Consider the following 24,450-nt stretch of genomic DNA (forward strand, 5'->3'; position numbering starts at 1 on the left):
TTTTTTCTTTTCTATTAATATACGTTGAGATATTTTCACGATCGATTGTTTGATGTTAGTGAATTTTATCTGTGATTGTGCGTGGTTTTATAATGTGTAAATCGGGAGATTTATTTTTTATTTCATAGCTTGTTCTTATGAAATGCTCTTCGATCCAATTTTATAATTTTTAACGATGTTAAAATAAGGTGTCATATGAAGAATTAGCAACACGAACGACCTTGTTCGTGCCTACATTCTACCATGAATTTATAATTGTTACAAGAACTCACAGTGGTAAGAAAAAAGTTATGAATGCTTGTTGCATGTTTAAATGTGTATAAAAGATCATTTGTATGAGCTTTTTTATAGGATATACAAGAAAGATATTTTAGTCTTCCCCTAGATTTTTGATTGTTTTTGTGTTGACACGCATTTTCTAATTCGGTTGATTTGACGTCGTTCATGTTTTTGGTCATTTACTGTGAGCAATTTTCTAGATGCAGAAGTTTGATAGCTGAAAAATTCACTCTACTGAATGTCAATAAATCAGGCGGTGTTGTATACACAGCTTATGACAAATGATTTCCTGCAGCATTTTTGAATTTTAATCTCATGCTTATGACGGATTTTTTACATGACGAAACATTTAATTGAATACATTTTAATTTTAAAGAACTTATGGCGTTATGCAACCATTGAACGAAAATTGTTGTTTCATTAATTTAACTTCATAATGTATCATTACTTATGGAGCCAAAGAGTTGTAAAATTTCCAGAATTAATAAAACATTGCACTTACATTACAAAATACAAGATGGTATTGTGAAAACATGCACGTAGTATTGAGAACATATTTCAAAATATCGGGTGTTTCTTGCCAACATCTTAAAAACAAAACAACAAATTTTCTTCCGTTTCGGTTGGGTTTGTATATATGCAAGTATTTAACTATGTTAGTCTCAAAATTTAGTATAATATTCAAGGATTTCTGTAAAACGAACTTCGAATTCAAAATTATGTTGATTAAGTCGAGTCAGTTTTGCCATTTTAGTTTTTTTCGATTCTCGAGGTCACAACATCGAAGGTGAGAGGTGTTTAGACGGTTTGGAGACAGCTATAACTATTCTGAACAGATTTGAATTACACCTTTTTCATTTTAAAGAGATTATGTTTACAAATATGCCGCCAAGCAGATGAAATGTTTTATGGAAAATTTATTTTTTTGATAAAGCAACTAATCTACAAGTTATCACTATCACAAACATCGTAACTATGTAAACATTTTTCATTTTTTGCAATCGTATTAATTTATAATTTGCCGTATCTCAGTTGCCATTCAGCGAAAGGCAGATTTTTGGCAGCTGTTGCACAGACTGTCTACTTTGTAGCTATTGCTTGTTTAATGAAAGTTTTTCGAGCGGTTGTTTTCTATAAAATGCGTTATGATGATTAAAGCAACTTTTTTGTATAGTTTATGTGTTTTTGTAACGATAGTATTTTTAGAAATTCATTATGCGTGATGCACAATCTAATTTATAAGTTTGTTGATAAATGCAGTCTATACGCCATAGAAACGTACACTGTATTTTGTAATACCCTTAGGTTCAACTTCAAAACAGATAATAAATATTTGACTTGGTTACCTTGTTAGAAATTTTCGTTAATTGACCAGTTTAACGTGTTTTTTTTTGCGTCAGGAGAGAGGATCTGAATACTCCTTCAATATTTTAGGTAGAATTAATGCCCAGGTCTGAGATCTACGTCCATACTATAAATTCAACATAAATTAAGATATGCAATTCGATTTTGCTGCGGGGGAAACGGAAATCAATAGCTGTAATCAGTGTAATGTAATGAAAAAGAATTTCTTGCAACAGTAATAAATCGAGACAAGTTATATAAATTTAGCCATCCCTTCTAGGTAATCACAGGCACTTCATGCTAATACATATCTGTTAATGATGAGAGAATTGGTAAACACATAACTCTTTTTAACTCTCCAGAACCGTCATAGTTACGTCTAGAACGGTGGCAATCAGAATCGAAAAAAAGATAAAGCAAAAGGTGATTGAATTAATTTAATTTCTGCTCATCATCGCTTCGAAGTATTTATGAAAGAAAAACTTTTGTATATTTAAATCATGCTGTCATTGAAAAGAACTTTGGAAATGAGAGTAGATTTTCTAAACAGTTTAAGCCAACTTTTTTGTTCTCGTGATTGAGATGCGTAGGTTTTTAATGTATACAACGCGCCACTACGTTTCAAACAACCGCATGCATGTATGTGTGGTCTTATAATTTCTAAGACCATTCCTAGGAAGTTTTGCTTGAAATGACTGGACAGAATTTTATACAATAAAAGCTTCTGAGTAAACGGAACTCTCCCTATCTGAAGTAGTACATCAGCAAATACTAATAGCTATAACTGATATTTCAAGATCTCAGGTTATTATGCATGATCTCGTCGGCTTAGTTAATCAGACATTGCAAATATAAATGTAATTTCAATAGAAAAATTTTCTTTTTACTAGCAATTGAACTTATATACACTATTAAAGCCAACACAGATTTAACATAGCACGTGCATCATATTTTTCATACCATATATATAAATTGCGCGGGGTGTAATCAACGCGTGAATCACAATCTTACATGATTAATTATTAATATCAATTGCTCCAAATAACATAACTTTCTAATAAAATTTGGCGAAAGTTCGTTTCTATATATCTACAAGCGTTAATTTTAACGGGATTCCAGTAAAAAGTCAAAGAGTTAGAGAATGTTTATACTCTATAGTCTTTATATATTCATTGATGTTGGGAAGTGTGAAAATGCAAACTGCTTTTGTGAAGTACGAACTATTGATGAATATCGGTTAACTCAACCGATTGATTTAAAATACAAAACCTGCATCTGAATATAAATCATTACAATGGCTTTAGGATATTTGCGAAATTCGGGCAAAGCACTAGTGCCCCTTCCCCCTGAAAGAAAAATCGAAGCTCGCGTACGCCTATGTATGTATTTTAACATATTTTTGTTTTTTTCAGCACGTTTTTAGTACTTTTACTAATTTTTGAATGATTATATACTGAGCTACGAGTAATGCGGAGGATGAATCCTGTTTATGTAAATGGTATAGGCCTTGTACTAGCAAAACAACTTTATCAAAAAACCCATCTTAACTTGATGTTTTAATTTGATGTCTGAGTCATAATAAGACGCACCAAACAATTGTTGTTTTTTTTAAGCAAAATAGTAAAGCATCACATTACTTATTCAGCTGTCTGATTTTGAAATTTTTCATTAAGCAAAATGTACTACTGCAAGCGCTATTTTATATATTGTTTAAATATTTTAAATGTAGAGGATAATGACGAACAATTAAGTACGGCTTTTAGCTTGAAATTGTCCAAAAACGTTTTGGAAAAGCAACTTCTGACCTCCATTGATTATAGTTCTACTAACTAGCATGAAAGAAGAATGCTATGTTTATTGTGAATAATAAGTTAAATTAATGCCAAAAATTTTTTCTGCATGATCTACAACTGTATGGTCAGATAGCTACCATTGCTATAAGAGACTCCATCACTCTTCATTAGCATTTAATACGTCACTCATCGTTTCATATCTCCCAATTTAATCATACCGGATAAGGAGTACAATTAACATCGTACGCTGGCTCAAGTTTTATCTGATCTTTGTTTGGGATGTAGAAAACATACAGATGTGTGTGCAAACAAAGCTTGTATTCACTATATGCTATATACTATAAGTACAATCATCAAATTTTTTTAATTCATTCGACATGGCTATGACTATTCGACCGAACTAGTTCATTTCAGACGGGCGCGGTGAGTTATCTAGTTTTTAACAAATTATCTCCATATCACAGATTGCGTTTATTTAAATGTTTAACATTTTTGACCAAAGCTATACATCCTAGCTGATAAATGCTACGGAATTATCGAGCTTTTCTATGAAAAGAAGAATGAAAGCAGATGTCATCAAAGTTCTCACCTGCATGTGCACACAGATGAAGAGGTGACATTTGGAATAAGACATATTGCTTCGAAAAAGGTGCGGTATCGTATAATGTAAAAATGAGTTTCCCTTATTAAATATATTTTTCAGTTCTTTCAATGTAACTACTGGTTCGTGAATAATAAATATAATCGCCGAGCACGCATACATAAAATCAATTATACCAAACCAGTGTATATTTCATTTAGTACATGATACTGACATACAGACTTTAAAAAAACATTTTTATGGATGAATCACAGCAGTATCTTGATAAATGCCCCTGAGATTATTAATTTCACAATGATTTATCATATTGTTGAAAGTTAGTTTGCTTAGGATATTGAGCACGCTAGCTGTACAGGCTGCTACGCGTACGATTTGTGAAAAAAGGTTTTTAATCATTTCTTTGCTATATAGAATTAGCATTCTTTTAAGCACAAAAATTCAGTTTTATAGAGCATAATTTACTTTATATGACATTAGCTGAAAATCTCTGTTCTCGGTATATTTTCTAATTGAAAACACTGTCTCTTAATTGTTGCATCTAGCATTTTCTACCATTCAGTATTAGTATAAATGCTAATTTATTTATCATCAATGTTCGTACACAAAGGGCGACATGATGCCGAGACACGTTGCCTTCATATGCATGTCGCTGCAACAGTTTTCTGTGTGTGTTGTTTTCCATTTGCAAAGACTGCAGTTAGTTTATTATGATCTCAAAATGAATTTAGCAAGTTCAATTTTTTTTTTGATTTGTGCATATGACTGAGAGTCTAAGAAAACCCCGGCAGATGTGACGTTTTCTTTGCAATCGATATACTATATCGCATAGCTTATGACTTCTTCAAAAACCATAGATTTTTGCCTTACACCAATCGTTTTACATGCATATAAGACCATGCATGTTTCATATGACAGATTTTGTATTAAAACGCGTGGTCAAGATTCTAAACTTTATTCGCCCCAAAGTATTCATTTCAAAAAAAATACAGAAGAAGATCATTAACTACGAATGGCATGCTCAAAGGCTGACGAGAGAACTGTTTTCAGTACAACTTTTAAGTCCAATCATTTACTTATAGGGACATTTACTTTTCAGTGGTATCAAAAGTACCTAAAATAGTGCTTTTGTATTTGGTCAGTATGTCTGATCAAGTAAAAAAATTTTGAACGGGTAGAGAATTGCACGGGCTTATGATATACTTATAAAAATTATTTTGTAATTTGTCTGCAAAGTAGCAAATTCGTCACCGCACGCAACCGTCTTCAGAGTAAAAGTCCCACACCACAATTATATGTTTTAAGGGGCACTCCTTTCTCGTGTGTTATCATGATCTGGCTAATAAACTATTTCATAATTGATTATTGAGTTATAAAATATGTATATATTTGATACTGTAGTATATTCAGTTCTGAAGGAAAGTACACCAAAACAATTGAAAGAGCGATCCCTTATATCTACCTTTCTACAAATTGTCAACAAGAATTCAAGATAGAAATCTACGCTGAGACTTTGCACCTGTTTTGTCTATATGCTCCTGCATGGGGCTGTCTGTCTATAAACATTTCTGTTTAAAAACGTGTAAAATGGCATTAAATTGTTGAATATCGTGTTATCGACTGCTGGAGTCTCGGAAGTTATGACTGTTATGTCAACTAGTAAAGACAGTGCATCTAACAGGTGAAGGTCGAGCGTCTAGGCTACGCATTGGCAAAGCAAGCGCAGCAGGACTCCAGGATAGCAAATTAAAAAATCGAGTTTGATTCGCTAATGAATTCGAAAATCGGGAATAAAGGTCGAGACATGAGATATAACGTCGAGACACGACATAAAACGCCGAGAATCAAAAATATAAATATGATAATTTTATAAATTATTAATCTTTTTATTTTAAATAAATAGTTGCCTTGGCAGAGTATTTTTAAGTCATGCAACCGTCTGCTACTACAGTTGCGTTATAAGGTTTGAATTGAGTGAGGGCCCCTACATTTTTATGCTTCTCCATCCAAAGAGCAGTTCTCATTCATAAAGAGTGTTTGTTTTAATCAGGTTAAATACGGCACACGAAACAAATCCTTTTTTCACTGTGCTGCTAATAAGGGAGTATTTTAAGTTTAAAAAGTTCGAGGGGATTGGGCCAATTGAACTCCGCCCATCTCCCTTATACGGTCCTGCGCGTGAGAGTGAACAAGGCAATATTGCATTGCCATTAATTGGCAATTGTCTATCAAGCCGACTTGTGTAATATTGATAAACACACAATTGATCGTCTGCATGATGGAACCGTTGAAGTATTGGTGATGGCAGTTTCAAATTACTTCTTGTTTTCAAATACAATAGTTATCTGAAAAACAACGAAAAAAGTTGATAATGTTGCTTGGCTGTTATGTTTATAGTTACTGCAATTTTATTTTCTATTTATAGTAACGGAATTAGTATACTTGTCGTGTTCCGATTAAACGCAAACACGGCGTCTTTTCATGTTTCGTTTATTGTTGCTATTTGTCATGGAAGTTTCTCTTGATCTTTCGTTCATCTAGTGCAATGTTGGTCAAAGGAAAACAAAACATGTCTAAAACAAATTTTGTAATGACGTGAAATATTTTCATATATTTTCAATATATATATATAGCTATATATATGAGTATATACCTGTAGTTCAAATTTGACTTTTTCATTATTAATAGTTCATCAGCACTGGTGCACCTAAAAAATTAATGACCATATCATGAGGCAAGATGTTTGATCGGTGTTTGTTTCAATTGTACAAAGAAAAGTGAACAAGTCCCAATATTAATTATGGTAAGTGTTTTTACTAACAATGAAAATGTTTTATGCGCAAGGGTAGCTAATATACTGAAGAGCTTCATGGGAACGATAAAAATGATTTGCAATTTTTGACTGCATGCAATGCCTAAATTGTGTGCAATGAACCATCCCATATTTAACATTACCTTATAAAATCAGTTAGAAATTTTGGAGAATATAGAGTTACGGAAAGCTATACTGTTCAATCTGGAGCGTAGGAGCTTGAGGGGCACAAGCGGGATGTACCTCTAAAAATTTACATTGCATGTACTTAATTGTATTTGTGAGTACTTATTTATCCATAACTTTTCGATTCTAGTTTTATCTTGGATTCGGTAATTTTCTATTTTTTATAAGAATCATATCTGAAAAATCTATAAATATCAAAACGACGTGTCAGAATTCTAGAATCGTAAATTTTTGAAGAGCATAAACACAAACTACGTACAGTTGGGGTATCTTTACACCCGTCTCTTTACACTCGTCTCTTTACATATTTGAGTTGCCCCTTTAGGAGCTGCCCACCCAGCAACCAATAGTGCCCCTCTCAGCTGTTGCCCACACGATCTGCAGCTGTTTCCTACACTACTGGCTGTTCTGAATGCACATTGGCTATATTGTTTAACGAGTCTACCAAACGGTCACCTCTATTTATTTAAAAAATATATAAATTGCTAACCTAGCATGTAACGGCATAAGAAATCATTAAAATTAAAAAGACTTGTCGCATATATTTATTCTGTAACGAAATTTTATTTCAATATTGTCTTTAAGAAAAGCTGTTAAAATTTGTTTTTCAAAAAAGAACAGCACACTGGTGAATAAAACACACATGAGTTTTTACCTATTTCAATGAAAGCAATTTTAGCTACATAAAGCTATAGAAAAAATTATTTAATTGTTTTTTTTCCGTAGTTTAATGTATCAACAACAGTGATAACGTCTTCGACAGTTATGTTGAAGAACGCCTCAAGTCAACCTTTGCATTATGATGAATCTCTTGTTGAAACCACTAAAGTTGCCTTGTTTATCATAATTCTTGCAACAGTTTTTGGAAACACTTTGGTCTTGCTTACAACCTGGAAAGATAAACGTCTTCATCAACCAAATAAGTATTTCATTGCATGCTTAGCAGTAGCAGATCTTCTTGTTGGACTTTTTGTCGTTCCCGTTCGTCTTCACATGCAATTAAACATGGCGGACGTACAACCATTGTCTCTTTGTCAATTTTGGATGTTGGTTGACGGGTTTTGTGAAGCTGCCTCAATTGTCACCCTGACAGTAATCAGCGTCGATCGTTATTTTAAAATCAGTTATCCGTTTAAATACAGAACATGGATGAATACGTCAAAATCCCGCATCATAATTGCAAATATTTGGTTGATTTCATTTGTGGCTGGTTTATTTTCTGTATTCACATTTGATGGTAGTGAAGGGGTGATTTCAAAGGCTTATTCAGGCTGCACGAATAACAACCCTGTATACTTTACTGTTATTTCAGTTTTGTTTTTCTTTTTTCCATCTATTACGATAGTCCTTATGTATACAATTATCTTCTACATTGTTCATAAGAAACGAAAAATGGAAAGAAAAGGAAAATTAGGGCAATCACATGCAGCTTCCCAACAAAACAGCCGAGGGCATGTTTTAATGCAGGAGCTAAAAACAATACGAATGCTTTCGTTGGTGGTGTTTACCTTCATTCTGTGCTGGGGACCAAATTTCTCTCTATTGTTAATTTCATTGTACACACCGGAGTATTTGAGTTCGTTGACACAAATGCAGGCAGCAGTTTTCCGCAATTTATTTGTTGTTATCCTTCCTTCCATCAATAGTATTTGTAATCCGATAATATACGCATGTTGTGATCGTGAGTACAACAAAGCCTTCAAGCAATTTCTCGCAAATAACATGTTTACAGTGTTTTTATCGCGGCTACAAAGCACTCATTTGAGTCAAGTCACAAGTTCAAGTAAAAATAAAACTGAACTAGAGGCTGCAAGCCGGAAAACGTAAGAGAATTTTTTTCTCGTTTGGCATTGGATATTTACGGTAAAAATGATTACAAAATGCTACAGTGATCATAATTTATTATAATGGTATAAAGATGTAATTGTGCTATAACTATCTCTGTTTACGATGAATAAATTAAAAATGTATACCTATATGTACCATAATATTGTTAAATATATTTATAAGATTATATAATAATCTTAGTAAAGTTGAAATGTAAAACATGTAAATCAAGCATACAGCTCTTTGCTTTCAATTTCGATTCTTAAGCTCAAGCCAAAAGCCAATATAATTTTTACATTTAAACAAATGTTAGAAGTGGTTTGCAGAATTTATCGTATACATATCATTCAAGTATAAGTTTTTTGGCAAAGCAACTTTTTCAACAATGAAGCGCTTTGTGAACACTTTATTTGTAAGGTGTATGAATAGCTTAATAAACTGGCTTTGTAGAGCCTTGTTTATGATTTAAGAATTACAAAAATCTGCTGTTTTCCATTTGCAAAGACTGCAGTTAGTTTATTATGATCTCAAAATGAATTTAGCAAGTTCAATTTTTTTTTGATTTGTGCATATGACTGAGAGTCTAAGAAAACCCCCGATAGATGTGAAGTTTTCTTTGCAATCGATATACTATATCGATATAGCGACTTCTTAAAAACCATGATTTTGCCCTTACACCAATCGTTTTATGTATATAAGACCATGCATGTTTCATATGACAGATTTTGTATTAAAACGCGTGGTCAAGATTCAAAACTTTATTCGCCCAAGTATTCATTTCAAAAATTACAGAAGAGGATCATTAACCACGAATGGCATGCTCAAAGGCTGAAAGAGAACTGTTTTCAGTACAACTTTTAAGTCCAATCATTTACTTATAGGGACATTTACTTTCAGTGGTATCAAAGTACCTAAAATAGTGCTTTTATATTTGGTCAGTATGTCTGATCAAGTAAAAAAATTTCGATCAGGTAGAAATTGCACGGGCTTATGATATACTTATAAAAAATTATTTTTGTAATTTGTCATCAAAGTAGCAAATTCGTCACCGCATAACCGTCTTCAGGTAAAAGTCCACACCACAATGATATGTTTTAAGGGGCACTCCTTTCTCGTGTGTTATAATGATCTGGCTAATAAACTATTTCATAATTGATTATTGAGTTATAAAATATGTATATATTTGATACTGTAGTATATTCAGTTCTGAAGGAAAGTACACCAAAACAATTGAAAGAGCGATCCCTTATATCTAGCTTTCTACGAATTGTCAACAAGAATTCAAGATAGAAATCTACGCTGAGACATTGCGCCTGTTTTGTCTATATGCTCCTGCATGGGGCTGTCTGTCTATAAACATTTCTGTTTAAAAACATGTAAAATGGCATTAAATTGTTGAATATCGTGTTATCGACTGCTGGAGTCTCGGAAGTTATGACTGTTATGTCAACTAGTAAAGACAGTGCATCTAACAGGTGAAGGTCGAGCGTCTAGGCTACGCATTGGCAAAGCAAGCGCAGCAGGACTCCAGGATAGCAAATTAAAAAATCGAGTTTGATTCGCTAATGAATTCGAAAATCGGGAATAAAGGTCGAGACATGAGATGTAACGTCGAGACACGACATAAAACTCGAGAATCAAAAATATAAATATGATAATTTTTATAAATTATCTTTTATTTTAAATAAATAGTTGCCTTGGCAAGTATTTTAAGTCATACAACCGTCTGCTACTACAGTTGCGTTATAAGGCTTAAATTGAGTGAGGGCCCCTACATTTTTATGCTTCTCCATCCAAAGAGCAGTTCTCATTCATAAAGAGTGTTTGTCTTAATCCGGTTAAATACGGCACACGAAACAAATCCTTTTCTCACTGTGCTGCTAATAAGGGAGTATTTTAAGGGAGTATTATAAACACACAATTGATCGTCTCCATGATGGAGCTGTTGAAGTATTGGCAGTTTCAAATTACTTCTTGTTTTCAAATACAATAGTTATCTGAAAAACAACGAAAAAAAGTTGATAATGTTGCTTAGCTGTTATGTTTATAGTTACTGCAATTTTATTTTCTATTTATAGTAACGGAATTAGTATACTTGTCGTGTTCCGATTAAACGCAAACACGGCGTTTATCCTACATTTTCAATACATCATATATTTTCAATATATGTATATAGCTATATAAGTTTGAAAATTTGTAATCCAGGCATTTAATATATAAAATGAATCCACCGACTAATCCACTAATCCTCCCACTAATCCACCCACTAATCCTATTAGACGCTCTAAACCTCTCCAAGCTAAAAGCACGTGTAAATAAATATCCTCATTCTGATGAAGGCTCAAAGCAACGAGTCGAAAGCTCAATAAAAAGTTGATAATGTTGCTTAGCTGTTATGTTTACAGTTCCTGCAATTTTATTTTCTATTTATAGTAACGGAATTAGTATACTTGCCGTGTTCCGATTAAACGCAAACACGGCGTCTTTTCATGTTTCGTTTATTGTTGCTATTTGTCATGGAAGTTTCTCTTGATCTTTCGTTCATCTAGTGCAATGTTGGTCAAACGAAAACAAAGCATGTCTAAAACATATTTTGTAATGACGTGAAACATTTTCATATATTTTCAATATATATATATATAGCTATATAAGTTTGAAAATTTGTAATCCAGGCATTTAAGATATAAAATGAATCCACCCACTAATCCACCCACTAATCCAATTAGACGCTCTAAACCTCTCCAAGCTAAAAGCACGTGTAAATAAATATCCTCATTCTGATGAAGGCTCGAAGCAACGAGTCGAAAGCTCAATAAAAATCACTTAAAATCCGGAGAAACATTTATCTTTTATATAGCTATATATATGAGTATATACCTGTAGTTCAAATTTGACTTTTTCATTATTAATAGTTCATCAGCACTGGGGCACCTAAAAAATTAATGACCATATCATGAGGCAGATGTTTGATCGGTGTTTGTTTAAATTGTACAAAGAAAAGTGAACAAGTCCCAATATTAATTATGGTAAGTGTTTTTACTAACAATGAAAATGTTTTATGTAGTAAGACTGCAAAACAAGCTCAGAAAAAAATGTTTTAAAAAGATAAAATAATTTCCCAGTGCTTAAAACTCACCAGTAAAGAACAGATAGTATGGACACGATCAAACTTTCTGGATTTGAATTTTCTTAAAAAAGGAGCATGCGATAACAATTTTTTTTTTATGATTATTTTGTGAAATGGCGTCAGTAAAAAAACACGATCTGGTAGTAATTGCAGCAGCTTATGTTTTATGGAGGCGACGGAGACGCCGTAGAAAGGCATCGAAGAAAAGAAAACAACGTTTTTGGATTCGCCATCTTAAATTCCTAAATTTTCATTTAAGATGACGTCATTTTGGCGTCATAAAAATTTTTTGATATTCAATCGCGATTGTTAGTCGCCGTTTATTGCGATTATTACCACGTTCTCATCATTGAGTTCTATAATAACTGGAGCGGCTATCTCACTCACGGCCTTAGATATCGGATGATGCCAAAAAAATGGCGGATTTGTTCCTCTGCCGCTGAGATTTACCGAAAACTACTGCTTTTCCGAATATTTCACAATTTTTCACTCCCCCCTTAAGAAAGAGCGAGGAAAAATTTTGTGTATATTTGGCAATAGGCAAACAATTTTTTGATGAAAATCAAGGTAAAAACCTAACATTCATTACAGTGAAGTCAACTTTTGTTGTCAGTTATCGGCTCCTACGAGTAACTATCGACGAAGGGAGCTATTTGTCGGCTACATATGAATGCAGATGTGCGTCGTTTTTTTACCAGCATCAAACTTGTTGGCTCGATTTAACTCTCTAGTCTACACAAAAAGTATGTCATAGTTATCTCCACGGTTCACGAAAGAAAAGTTAGCTTACTAGTTATCATTATTTTTTTGCTTCTTTTCACGCATTAGGCAATGGCCTTTTCCAGCCACAATTCTAGGATTCGTATTTCTAGGATTTCTAGGACTCAAGTTTGCATAAGTTTGATAAATGAAAACAAATAATATTGTATACAAATCACAAGGTAACCTTTTTGTGGTGTCTAATTTGGAACAACATTTTGATTTTTTTGTATTGATATATGAATTTAGCAAAAAGCAAATAATCATCGAAACACTTCTGCCTGCAATGGTGTTTATAATTCAATTGTGTTTTTAATACTTCTATCCTTCTTTTTCTCTTTGTTTTGTCATTCCTATATTTGCAATGTAAGTGCACTATAATTTGAATGATCAACACTGTTTTCACCTCAATTAAAAAATTCATAAGCAGTTACTAGTGCATTTTGTTTTCTAAATATCCACATCTGCTGTTGTATTCAAACAAGAATGATGAAGTGCATGCATGTAGATATGTTACAGCATAGCAATAATATCAAATGAATGAAACACGTACACATTTTGTGTACTTTTATGCTAGAAGATTGAAAGCTTTTTAGGAACTATAAAGTTATTGAATTATACTTCCAGTATACCATCATCTCATGAAAAGAAATAAGAAGCAAAAAATTAAAGAAAAACTTTGAAAAGTCAAATAAGTTTTCTTTAAGAAAAGCAGTGATGCAAATGAAAAATGTCCATTTTGTACACTGATAGGCAAACTAGCTCAATATTTTTTGTAAATCAAAAACTGAAATTAAAAAGAAATAAACAGCAAATTTAACCATTAAGTTATATAACACTCAATGCATTTTACAATTTGGAGTTATACATCTACAGTGAGTCATCATCAATCTCAGTACACAATATTACCATAAACACAAACTTTATGACCATCCCATTTTACTTGTTTGTGAATTGACATTTCATCAAGCATTAAAACACACACAATGTTGCCATCTTCTTTGGTTCTTGAACTTTAATTTCAAAGCATTCAACGCATCCTTAGTGAATCAAATTGATAATGATCACATTAAATAAATATGTATGGGGAATAAATCGTTTTTTGTAAGACTCTGCCTGGTCAATAACATCTTCCAGTCATCTTTGCTACCTGATCTTCCCGAGCTAGAAGCTCTACTCCAAATCATAGATACTGTTTATGCTGATCATTTCTTCTGGCTATCTACCCACTGAGTAAAATGTGCAGGGTCTTTTCTGCGTCAGGGAAACTATTTTGTAAGTATATTGGTAAATTTACGATTTCATACATTAACAACGAACAGAAAAGTATGCTGAGTTTTATAAACAAAAACAGGAAAATATCAGTATATTTGGCGTTCAAGTCAGTCTTAAAAAAATACGATCGTACCACGTACGGATTTTATGGCTTTTCATGTGTATAACTGCTTTTCAATCTTTGATGAACAACTAAAACAAGCAAATATCTCACCTGTGAAAGCGAGATGTTCTTTTTTGTGAAAACTACCATATCCAACAATTGAACAATTTAAGCTTGGCATTGTAAAAAATGGCTAAAAAGATATCGTGTTTGGTTTTAAAAAATTCTGTACTTAGCCACTCCAGTTATTATAGAACTCAATGGTTCTCTTATGGCATTATCTCTATTAAAGTTAATCGCTGTCGCGTTTGTCACGTTAAACCAATATTGGAAACCAGGCTTCAGTGGTCGCTGTTGCACACTAGCAACAATGGCAACAATTACAAAACAAAATGAAATTCAACAGACAAAAATGTATGGCATCTATTAAGAGTTAACACCGTCTTTTCGTATATGAATACTTCATTGAAAAACTATTTAAATAGCTTAATCAACGACTCAACGTTGATGTGTTAGTGATTTTAGAGAGCTTCAAAAACTATTTCTATCGAAGAAGAAATGCATTATGATTTATAATTTGAAATACGGTGTAAAACCACGCATATAATTTATAGCTATTATAGAACCTACATTTTAAAAATCTTTTGCGCTAAAATTTCTTATTTATATTCCCTTTATAAAGAAAAGGCTAAGTTTTGAAACACTGAAAGAGTTGAGAATTTAAAATATACAACTAAACGAAAATATACTTTTCAAAGAAATAAAATGACTATGAAGTCAGAATCCCAGATAAGACATATATACAAACAAGGGCATATAATTACATATAAATCATTTCTACAACAACCACGAGGAAGAAACTTTTTCTTTAAATAAAGTAAGAACCTAATCAATAGCCTTATCACCATTTATATATAAGTTTAGGCTAATTTGAAAAATCAGTACACTTTTAGTGTACCGTGCATGGAGTGTACAGTGTAATGTATATATGTATATTGTACTTGTAGCGCAACGATTTCAAAAATTTTACCCCTACACAGCAGCATATTTTTTGATCTTACCGATTTCTGATTTAAGTCATGTTCTTCACAACGATAACAACTATCTTTATAGACTACAGTTATCAATTAGTCAGTTCTGAAAACTGAGAATTAACGGGTATAATACACAAATATAAAGCAAACGCTTGCTCCTTTCATACTTCACATATGTTGAATATAATTTGAATCATCTTTGGCTTTGGGTCATTTGTCACGGCAGTTGATTCATATGTCGTATTTAACCTGGTTCTCCTACAGTGGTTCGAGTTGTTTAAATCGTCTTAAATGAGTCGTTAAAGATCTCTGAATAGATTTCTTCCGTTTCGGCTTGCGTTCTAGACACGAATGAGGCGACTCGAACAACTATTTGAGAACCAGGCTTTAAATATGTCAAACTTAAGTAATTAACCTTTTGAGGGAGTAAATTAAGGGCATGAATACCAATAGTTTTTCCTGCGTACTTAAAAATCTATAAAGGAAACATGTCACTTCTAATTCTATACCACGTCGTCTCGCTAACGTTACAAATACTGCTCGCATTCATTAAATGAATATATTTTTGCCAAATGAAAATGTTGCCATCGAAAAACTTTAACTGAAAATGCCGTCTTTTTTCCGTTTGTTATTATTAAAACCACATTGGGTTACGGATAAAATTTATCATAATAACTGTTCATCTTTTAATTTTGGAACTTCGTTTACAAATAAAAGTGTCCCGTCTGAATCAGTTGCTGCACCAAAGTCTGCTTTACTCTCCAATTTAATGCTATTGCAGTACCAATTATATTTCCCAAACCTATTTGATTCAGACGCTAAAATTCTACAGCACTCTAAACGAGATTTGTGTTCGCCACATGTGAAATAAAAAACGTGCCCTAATGACACTTTTCATTTCGGAAGAAAAACCGCTGAGTGTAGCAGGAAAACATGTAATTGATCCAAAATAGTTCATAACAAACTCTACAGAAAATGTCTTTCTCCATATACAGCTATCATTGAAATAGTGACTTAACAAGTTGTTTCTACACTTTGCCCAGCTCGTCAAAACTAACATGTAATATTTAATGCAATTATAGAAAACTATGCATGTTTTTCCAATGACTGTATGGTTTTGTATCTTTTTAAACAAGCACGATTTTTTCAATTATTCATCCCTGCATCCTTTCATTTGAAAGTAACTATCCAGCTGACAAAGCTATTTTTTTCATTTCATTTGCTGTAGCAGCATGCCCAGCATGTTTTTATACAGCTTTTAAGTCTGAGAAAGCATAATATTAAACGCTTCAACGTATCAATTCTGTGATTTCGATCACGATTTTACACATTAAAGCTATAGAAAAAGCAATTGTTTTAACACTTGCTTTTTGCGAAGTTGATTGAAGTATTAATAACGGTGATGTCGTCTACGATATCAACTGGGAAGAACTTCTCAAATCATCATTTGCATCGAGAGAAACCTCTTGAAGAAACTACTAGAGTCCTTTTGTTTATCATAATTTTTGCAACAGTTTTTGGAAACACTTTGGTCTTGCTTACAACCTGGAAAGATAAACGTCTTCATCAACCAAATAAGTATTTCATTGCATGCTTAGCAGTAGCAGATCTTCTTGTTGGACTTTTTGTCGTTCCCGTTCGTCTTCACATGCAATTAAACATGGCGGACGTACAACCATTGTCTCTTTGTCAATTTTGGATGTTGGTTGACGGGTTTTGTGAAGCTGCCTCGATTGTCACCCTGACAGTAATCAGCGTCGATCGTTATTTTAAAATCAGTTATCCGTTTAAATACAGAACATGGATGGACACATCAAAATCACGCATCATAATTGCAAATATTTGGTTGATTTCATTTGTGGCTGGTTTATTTTCTATATTCACATTTGATGGTAGTGAAGGGGTGATTTCAAAAGCTTATTTTGGCTGCAGGAATGAAAACCCTGTATACTTAACTGTTATTTCGGTTTTGTTTTTCTTTTTTCCATCTATTACGATAATCCTTATGTATACATTCATATTTTACATTGTTCATAAGAAACGAAAGATGGAAAGAAAGGGAAAATTAGGGCAATCACATGCAGCTTCCCAAGACAACAGCAGAGGACAAGTTTTAATGCAGGAGTTAAAAACATTACGAATGCTTTCCTTAGTGGTGTTTTCCTTCATTCTGTGCTGGGGACCAAATTTCTCTCTATTATTAATTTCATTGTACACACCGGAGTATTTGAGTTCGTTGACGCAAATGCAGAAAGCAGTTATCCACAATTTATTTGTTGTTATCCTTCCTTCGTTCAATAGTATTTGTAATCCGATAATTTACGCATGTTGTGATCGTAAATACAACAAAGCCTTTAAGCAATTTCTCGCAAATAACATGTTTAGTGACTTTTTCTCACGGCAGCAAAGCACTCAGATGAGTCATATCACAAGTTCGAGAAAAAATAAAACTGATATAGAGGTTGGAAACCGGAAAGAATAGGAGAGTTCTTCTTCTCGTTTGATATATTGAATATTTACTGTAAAAAACGATGAAGTATAATTTAAATAGTACGATTTATCATACTTCATTATATTGTACAAAATAACCGACTTTATTATATGTCTGGAGTGATGTTATGAATCTGAACATTCTCTGCTTGTATTGTAACCATCTCTATACATAACTACGATGAAGAATTTAGATAGATATCGAGATTACGATGAATATATTCTATAATTTTAAAAAGTTTAAATGTAAGGCATGTAAGTCAAAGTCGTCTTTCATCGTCAGACGAAAAGAGTTCTTTACCTTCAAATTGTATTTTTCGGCTCATAACATCAACAAGAAATGGTACGTGTAATGTTTGAAATAATGGTTTCGAAATTTGAGACATTTATAGGTGTGTGTGGTATATAGAGCCATATGTGCTATTGGTTAATCAAGGTGAACGATCACAAAGTTCTATGATGTAAAACTTTATGTAGCAGTTGTTAGCTTTAACTTTAGTAAGGAAATTAGGACTACAAAATTTCATGAATAAATAAATAATCTATAAACAAACATGCATATAATGGATTTTTTTTTATTTTCGAGGAGAACAAGCAGTATTTAAAAGCTCTACAACAATTTTTTACAATGTGCATTCAATTTTTGCTGTAAATACCAATAAAAATAGCTAAATAAGCAACGGAGAAAAAATAGACAGATAAAAAATGAGCCTCATTTGTCTTGTACGTCTGTTTACACTTGCTTAGAGTCAACAACAAAATTTATTGATAAAACCATATAAGTAAATGCATTAACACATGCACAACAGGCATCGCATTCAGCCTGAGCCTATATATAGATATAGACATAGTTCTGAAATGTAGCTACTGTTAAACAAATATGTAAGATTAGCTAAATGATACTTTGCATTTTCCCCTTAGTGACACCATTGATGATCAGAGCATTGAACAAACTTTAAGATTTTAAGAGTTTTTCAAGCATTATTTATACCAGATATGACTGCATGTGTTTTTCTCAGAATATGAGGACGAATATTCCTGCACTTCTGGGCCTTCTTTATATCTCTGTTATGATGGTTTTCTTCTCTTTTATCAATGCTTTTGAGTATTGTTATATTGCATTGTTTACAGTGTTATGTTTTATATGTTTATGACTAAAATATGTAGAAATATGTGCTTTATAGGTAGCTAGCAATAAACATAGAACTTTATTTCTAAAATACGGTCATGTTCAAAAATTAGCAATTGATGAGAACTACGAGCTATATTTGACTTGAAGAATTAATATGCAGCGTATGACATAATACCTAAGATTAGTAAGATTATGTAATTTACATAGATCTGTTTGCACCCTTGAGGTGGATATTTGAAAGCTTATCAGTTTGATTTAACAAACATTTCTATTAGAAAAAAACTCAAATAAATTAATTTTGCTTCTAGAACTGTAATTATAATCAACATTTATTATAATGAGTTAATGTTTTAAGAAACTTATAAGTACTGATTTTGTTTTGAATTAAAAAACTGATGAGAATTAATATAAGTATTTTATCTAACATGGAATCACATCTAAATTGTTTTATTCGTAAAAACATTAATATGAACTAGCGTTGTATAGTGTTTACACCTGCAAGAAACATTTACAAAAAAGTTAGTGATAAAATAAGTTAAACTAAAGGCATTTTGAATCATGCTTGCATAATGAGTATCTCATATCAGATTCCTGAGCCTAACAGTTCTATGAAGATCTCTGTTAACCTACAAATATAAAGTCAATTAAATGACATTTACTTTTCGGCAAACAACTTATGACTCATATGCATCAAGGTTTGTCAATAATTTTTTTAACCTACATTTATACCAGTTGTTATTGTGAAGATCCATTCCTATGTAGGAGGACGAACATCGTGAACTAACTTACACTTAGTAGTAAGTACCGTATCATTAAAATTAATAAAAATCGCCTCCGTTGTTTTCACAAAAAAGCCGATATAATGCCAGGCTTGTTCAAACTCCTAATAAAGAATTTCTCTTGCAGTGTAATCAGACTCTTCAAAGTATTTCATTTGCCATGTAATCTTACTGACCAACTTATTAAACTCACGGACTTGATAACCGCTATATATAAAAGTCTTTCGAACTTACAGTGGTTGTTGTGACAAACTTGAACATTGGTGGGCATATTTGACTTCGTTACCAACAATAGTCTAGTTAATTTTGAAAAGTACTGGTTTAGTCATGACCGACAAAAACAACTAATTAAATTCCTCTTTGCATTTTGGCAAACAACACATAACTCAATAATGTGCCAAGGTTTGTTAATAATGTTTTTGACATACATATATACCAGTTGCTATTGTGATGATCTATCCCTGTGTAGAAGGAGGAGCATCATGAAAATTGCACTAACTTACACTAAGTACCGGAATATGAAGCTTAATAATATCGCCTCCGTTGTCTTTAACAATAAAGCTGATAGAATGCAGGATTTATATAGTCTGAATACATGTCTGCAACAGCTAGGTTGGTTGAATAACAGATGTTTATCATTAAAGTCTACTCCTAAACTGAAAAATGTCTTCAGTTATCTTATCATGCTATACAAGTCTTCTAAAATTAGAGAACAGAGTCTAGTAGTGGTGAAAAATCTAAATATTGGTGAGCGTATTTTCCTGAGGGAATAATAAGGAATTAGTTGACTTGAGAAGTACTGCTACAGTCACAGGCAAAAATAAGTTAAAATAATTAACCTGATCTCAACAAACAAATAAAAACCTGATCTCAACAAACAAATTCAGAATTTTAACACCATTTTCTAAATGTAAATATTCAAATTTGTCTTTATCACACTCACAATACTTGCCATGTAAATATCATTAATATTTTATCTCACCTTATTCTTTTACCCTAATTAATTAACACGTATCATGTATCCTATTATAAATTCAGGATTGTAAACAGCTTTACTTCATTCTCATAAAGAAGAGGACTTAATGTAAGTCGAAACATGTTTGTGATAAAAAAATTATGCTGTTTATTTCAAATCCTTAAAATAATTAAATGAAATGCATCTTGGCAGAGGCAACTCATCTTGTGAAACGTCTGCTAATTTTAAGAGTATTTCGACCAATATTTATACCAAATATTGATGTTATGATCTCATGCAGTGTATGAGGATAACAGACACACCAGGAATCATCTCTGGCCCTTAATTCCTCTTTGTACCAGCACACTCCTATTTTTCAATTGTATCTCTTTGTTTCTTGCTTGTATATTATTTTATTCTATTTGCCTTTGTCGCTATATATATGTCAGTTTCCTTCCTTTTATTGATGCTTTTGCAAACTGTAATGTTTATTATTCTTTTATAGTGTTATGCTTTATCTGTTTATCACTAAAATATTTTTACTGAAGTATATTTAGAAATATGTGCTATAAGCTATTTGATTAAAACTTCATCTTCAAAATATGAAATCTACTCGAAGATTAAAAACAAGCAATTGATATAAATAATAAAATTTAACGTGATGATATGTTTGACAATAAAAAGATTTAAGGTGGATGTTTAAATTGATTTAAAACCATTTGCATCTGTCGTAAATACTTCATGGTATGCATTTTAACAGACATTTCTCTTGAAAAATTATTTATATACAATAACTTTTCTTTTAGAACCTTCAATTATAAGCAATATTAAAGTCCTTAGAAAATTTTCAAAGGCTATTTTCGTTCAATTAGAAATTGATTAGTGTCTTAAAACGTAAATAATGTGGAGTGAGATGTTGCTGTATATTGTACCAAAACAAATAATAGCATTCCACTCTTGCTTATGTATCGAGTTTGTTAGATTTTGTTTTCCTTTAAGCAAATGAAAATTATTTTATCTATCACTAAATCATATCTAAATTGTCATACTCATAAAAACATAAATATGAACTTGTTGTGTCTTGTGTTTTCACCTGCGAAGTACTAAAATTAGTGATAAAATAAGATCAATAAACGCATTCGCGCATGCGCAACTGGCATCAAATACAGCCTGAGCGCAACCACAAAATTCTAAGTGCCGAGCACAACAAAAGAGATTTACTTTCCTAATTTCAAAAATTCCTTGTTTAATTGGATATACTTTAATTATGTATTTCAATACGTTATTTAAGCGTGAGAAAAAGGCATTCGTTTTCAGATTTCAATGTGATATTAGTTGTGGCACAGTCATATGCACGCAATGAACGATACGAAGCACAAAGAGACACGACAACAAACAGGAGTTCTATTTCGATGAAAAAGGTGAATTACGTAAAGAAATCACAAAGTATGAAACAATTAATAGTGACTTTGCACAAAGATAAGTAATGTCTATTTCTACATGTTTAGTAATTTGTACATGCTACATGTTATTTCTCATACATTTCTTCCAATCAGTCGTTAAAATGTTCATTTTAGAAAGTAGTGAGGATTTCTATTGATTTCATGTTGGTTTGATTTAAAGCAATCTATGAAAGTAAGTGTAAAATTTTATTAAAATGCATTTGATTTTCCAGACATTATAAGGACAAGCGTCCACAAATATTCATGAATGAATATTGTTTTGTATGCACTTGTCTGTATCAAGCAATTAGCATTTGATTTTCACTGAAACTACGGTACTGCACCTGCTTCTTCATTTTAAAATAGCAGAAGAAAACAAACAATTTTTGTTTATGAAACAGCAATCATTGGAAAGTTTTACTTTTTCCTTTTCTTCTACTGTTTGCGCACAGTAATCATACATTCAACGACGGTAACAATATCATCACATCGTTGTAAAGCTGCTGCTGAATAAATATTCAGGAAGTACTTGCCTGTTTTTCCACTTTTTGCCTCCATTCCTTCTTTGAAATTATCAACATGGAATGATTTAATACCCACATCTCTTCATTAATTTTTATTGTTTTTTTTCCAATGCATTTTTGTCTGTTTTGAATGTTACGTATACAAGTAAAGATATTTAATTCATTTTTGCACTGCTAATCTTTCTTGACTAATTTTGCATAGACGTGGGTGATTTTAGTTAGTTTTGGAAAAACATTGATTTGTATTTAGATCTTTGACTTTCTCTGAATTGTTTTTATTGATAAACGTAAAAATGTTGTTTAAAATGGTTGAGATCATATTTGGCAGATCGTTTAACGTTATTAACAAATATTTTCTTCAATACAATTGCATATGTCACTATCCAAAGTTACAACTTTTAAGAGCTATTTGACTGATTTGATTGTGTGTTTTGTGTAGTTGATTAATGCATCCACAAGAGCGATGTCGCCTTTGACAATATCTGTGAAGAACTTCTCTTGTAAACATCGAGATTACAACGACACTCCTCTTACCGAAGCTACTAGAGTCCTTTTGTTTATCATAATTTTTGCAATAGTTTTTGGAAACACTTTAGTCTTGCTTACAACCTGGAAAGATAAACGTCTTCATCAACCAAATAAGTATTTCATTGCATGCTTAGCAATAGCAGATCTTCTCGTCGGACTTTTTGTCGTTCCCGTTCGTCTTCACATGCAATTAAACATGGCGGACGTACAACCATTGTCTCTTTGTCAATTTTGGATGTTGGTTGACGGGTTTTGTGAAGCTGCCTCGATTGTCACCCTGACAGTAATCAGCGTCGATCGTGTTTTTAAAATCAGTTATCCGTTTAAATACAGAACATGGATGGATACGTCAAAATCACGCGTCATAATTGCAAATATTTGGCTGATTTCATTTGTGGCTGGCTTATTTTCTATATTCACATTTGATGGTAGTAAAGGGGTGATTTCAAAGGCTTATTTCGGCTGCAGGAATGACAACCCTGTATACTTTACTGTTATTTCGGTTTTGTTTTTCTTTCTTCCGTCTCTTACAATAATCCTTATGTATTCAATCATATTTTACGTTGCTTATAAGAAACGAAAGATGAAAAGAAAAGGAAAATTAGGGCAGTCACATGCAGCTTCCCAAAACAACAGCAGAGGACAAGTTTTAATGCAGGAGTTAAAAACATTACGAATGCTTTCCTTAGTGGTGTTTTCCTTCATTCTGTGCTGGGGTCCAAATTTCTCTCTATTGTTAATTTCATTGTACACACCGGAGTATTTGAGTTCGTTGACACAAATGCAGGCAGCAGTTATCCACAATTTATTTGTTGTTATCCTTCCTTCCATCAATAGCATTTGTAATCCGATAATTTACGCATATTGTGATCGTACATACAACAATGCCTTCAAGCAATTTCTAAGAAAGAACGCGTTAGCAGTATTCTTATCAAATAGACGTCATAACAAGACTGGTAAAGATCAAAGGCTAGGCGATTGTGATCATGAAGGGGTATTTATACCATCTCCATGTTAATTGTAAAAAGCATGCAGATGAAGTCATGTAAATAGAAAAAGTCTCAATATAAAATGCGTAAGGTTATAACAGTACAAAAATAAATTTTATGAAGAAAAATGTAGCTGCGAATATCAACTGTAAAATGCTGTTGTATTCTTATAGACGTATATTTGTTTGGTTTCTGTTGAGAAGAGAATCACGTGACAACATGAACACCATGACACCATATTGAGCTTTATCATGTTAAAACATAGAGTTACGTAAATCATATGTCAATCTATATTTTGATGATCTGTGAATCTAAATAATGAATTTAGTTAATTTAGAATAATAATTGAGCTTTTATTTTCTTTTTCTCAACATTATTTTTCAACTTTTTTGAAGAACAAGATATTTGTGTTAGATTTCTTTTTGTGAGATTATGGCATTTATGCAGGTCACTAAAATTGTACTGTTACTTCTA

The 24,450-nt window shown here is 32.3% G+C and overlaps 3 protein-coding genes and 1 long non-coding RNA gene across 8 annotated transcripts; 3 read left to right on the forward strand and 1 right to left on the reverse strand.

The window, feature by feature from the left end:
• The first annotated feature begins 1,563 nt into the window (after positions 1 to 1,563).
• LOC124439698 (beta-2 adrenergic receptor-like) lies at positions 1,564 to 9,372 on the forward strand. 3 transcript variants are annotated; one of them, XM_046989979.1, is made up of 4 exons: positions 3,695 to 3,839; positions 3,919 to 4,065; positions 6,703 to 6,817; positions 7,739 to 9,372. In XM_046989979.1, the coding sequence occupies exons 3-4, from the start codon at positions 6,815 to 6,817 to the stop codon at positions 8,837 to 8,839; spliced, it is 1,104 nt and encodes a 367-aa protein (XP_046845935.1). In that variant the 5' UTR covers positions 3,695 to 3,839; positions 3,919 to 4,065; positions 6,703 to 6,814; the 3' UTR covers positions 8,840 to 9,372. The 3 variants fall into 3 exon arrangements, with proteins under 3 accessions (XP_046845937.1, XP_046845935.1, XP_046845936.1); XM_046989980.1 differs by having other exon boundaries at positions 3,932 to 4,065; XM_046989981.1 differs by lacking the exons at positions 3,695 to 3,839; positions 3,919 to 4,065 and adding an exon at positions 1,564 to 2,046.
• A 1,821-nt stretch (positions 9,373 to 11,193) lies between these two features.
• Positions 11,194 to 15,455, reverse strand: LOC124439701. Of its 3 annotated transcripts, XR_006946417.1 has the most exons (4): positions 15,165 to 15,455; positions 11,976 to 12,027; positions 11,717 to 11,770; positions 11,194 to 11,384 (listed from the first exon to the last, which is right to left on the reverse strand). It is a non-coding gene; the product is annotated as an uncharacterized LOC124439701 (long non-coding RNA). The 3 variants fall into 3 exon arrangements; XR_006946416.1 differs by lacking the exons at positions 11,194 to 11,384; positions 11,717 to 11,770; positions 11,976 to 12,027 and adding exons at positions 13,404 to 13,765; positions 14,215 to 14,296 and having other exon boundaries at positions 15,165 to 15,450; XR_006946415.1 differs by lacking the exons at positions 11,194 to 11,384; positions 11,717 to 11,770; positions 11,976 to 12,027; positions 15,165 to 15,455 and adding exons at positions 13,404 to 13,765; positions 13,876 to 14,021.
• Positions 15,456 to 16,496: 1,041 nt separating this feature from the next.
• Positions 16,497 to 18,451, forward strand: LOC124439699 (beta-1 adrenergic receptor-like). Its single transcript, XM_046989982.1, has 2 exons — positions 16,497 to 17,002; positions 17,039 to 18,451. The coding sequence occupies exons 1-2, from the start codon at positions 16,540 to 16,542 to the stop codon at positions 17,617 to 17,619; spliced, it is 1,044 nt and encodes a 347-aa protein (XP_046845938.1). The 5' UTR covers positions 16,497 to 16,539; the 3' UTR covers positions 17,620 to 18,451.
• A 3,319-nt stretch (positions 18,452 to 21,770) lies between these two features.
• LOC124440530 (beta-2 adrenergic receptor-like) lies at positions 21,771 to 24,347 on the forward strand. The gene is made up of 3 exons (XM_046990926.1): positions 21,771 to 21,914; positions 22,071 to 22,128; positions 22,899 to 24,347. Exons 2-3 carry the CDS (start codon positions 22,123 to 22,125, stop codon positions 24,003 to 24,005), a joined length of 1,113 nt encoding a protein of 370 aa, XP_046846882.1. The 5' UTR covers positions 21,771 to 21,914; positions 22,071 to 22,122; the 3' UTR covers positions 24,006 to 24,347.
• The last annotated feature ends 103 nt before the right edge of the window (positions 24,348 to 24,450 follow it).

The sequence above is a fragment of the Xenia sp. Carnegie-2017 genome, unplaced genomic scaffold (genome assembly GCF_021976095.1).
Source record: "Xenia sp. Carnegie-2017 unplaced genomic scaffold, XeniaSp_v1 HiC_scaffold_2, whole genome shotgun sequence".
Lineage (NCBI taxonomy): Eukaryota > Metazoa > Cnidaria > Anthozoa > Malacalcyonacea > Xeniidae > Xenia > Xenia sp. Carnegie-2017.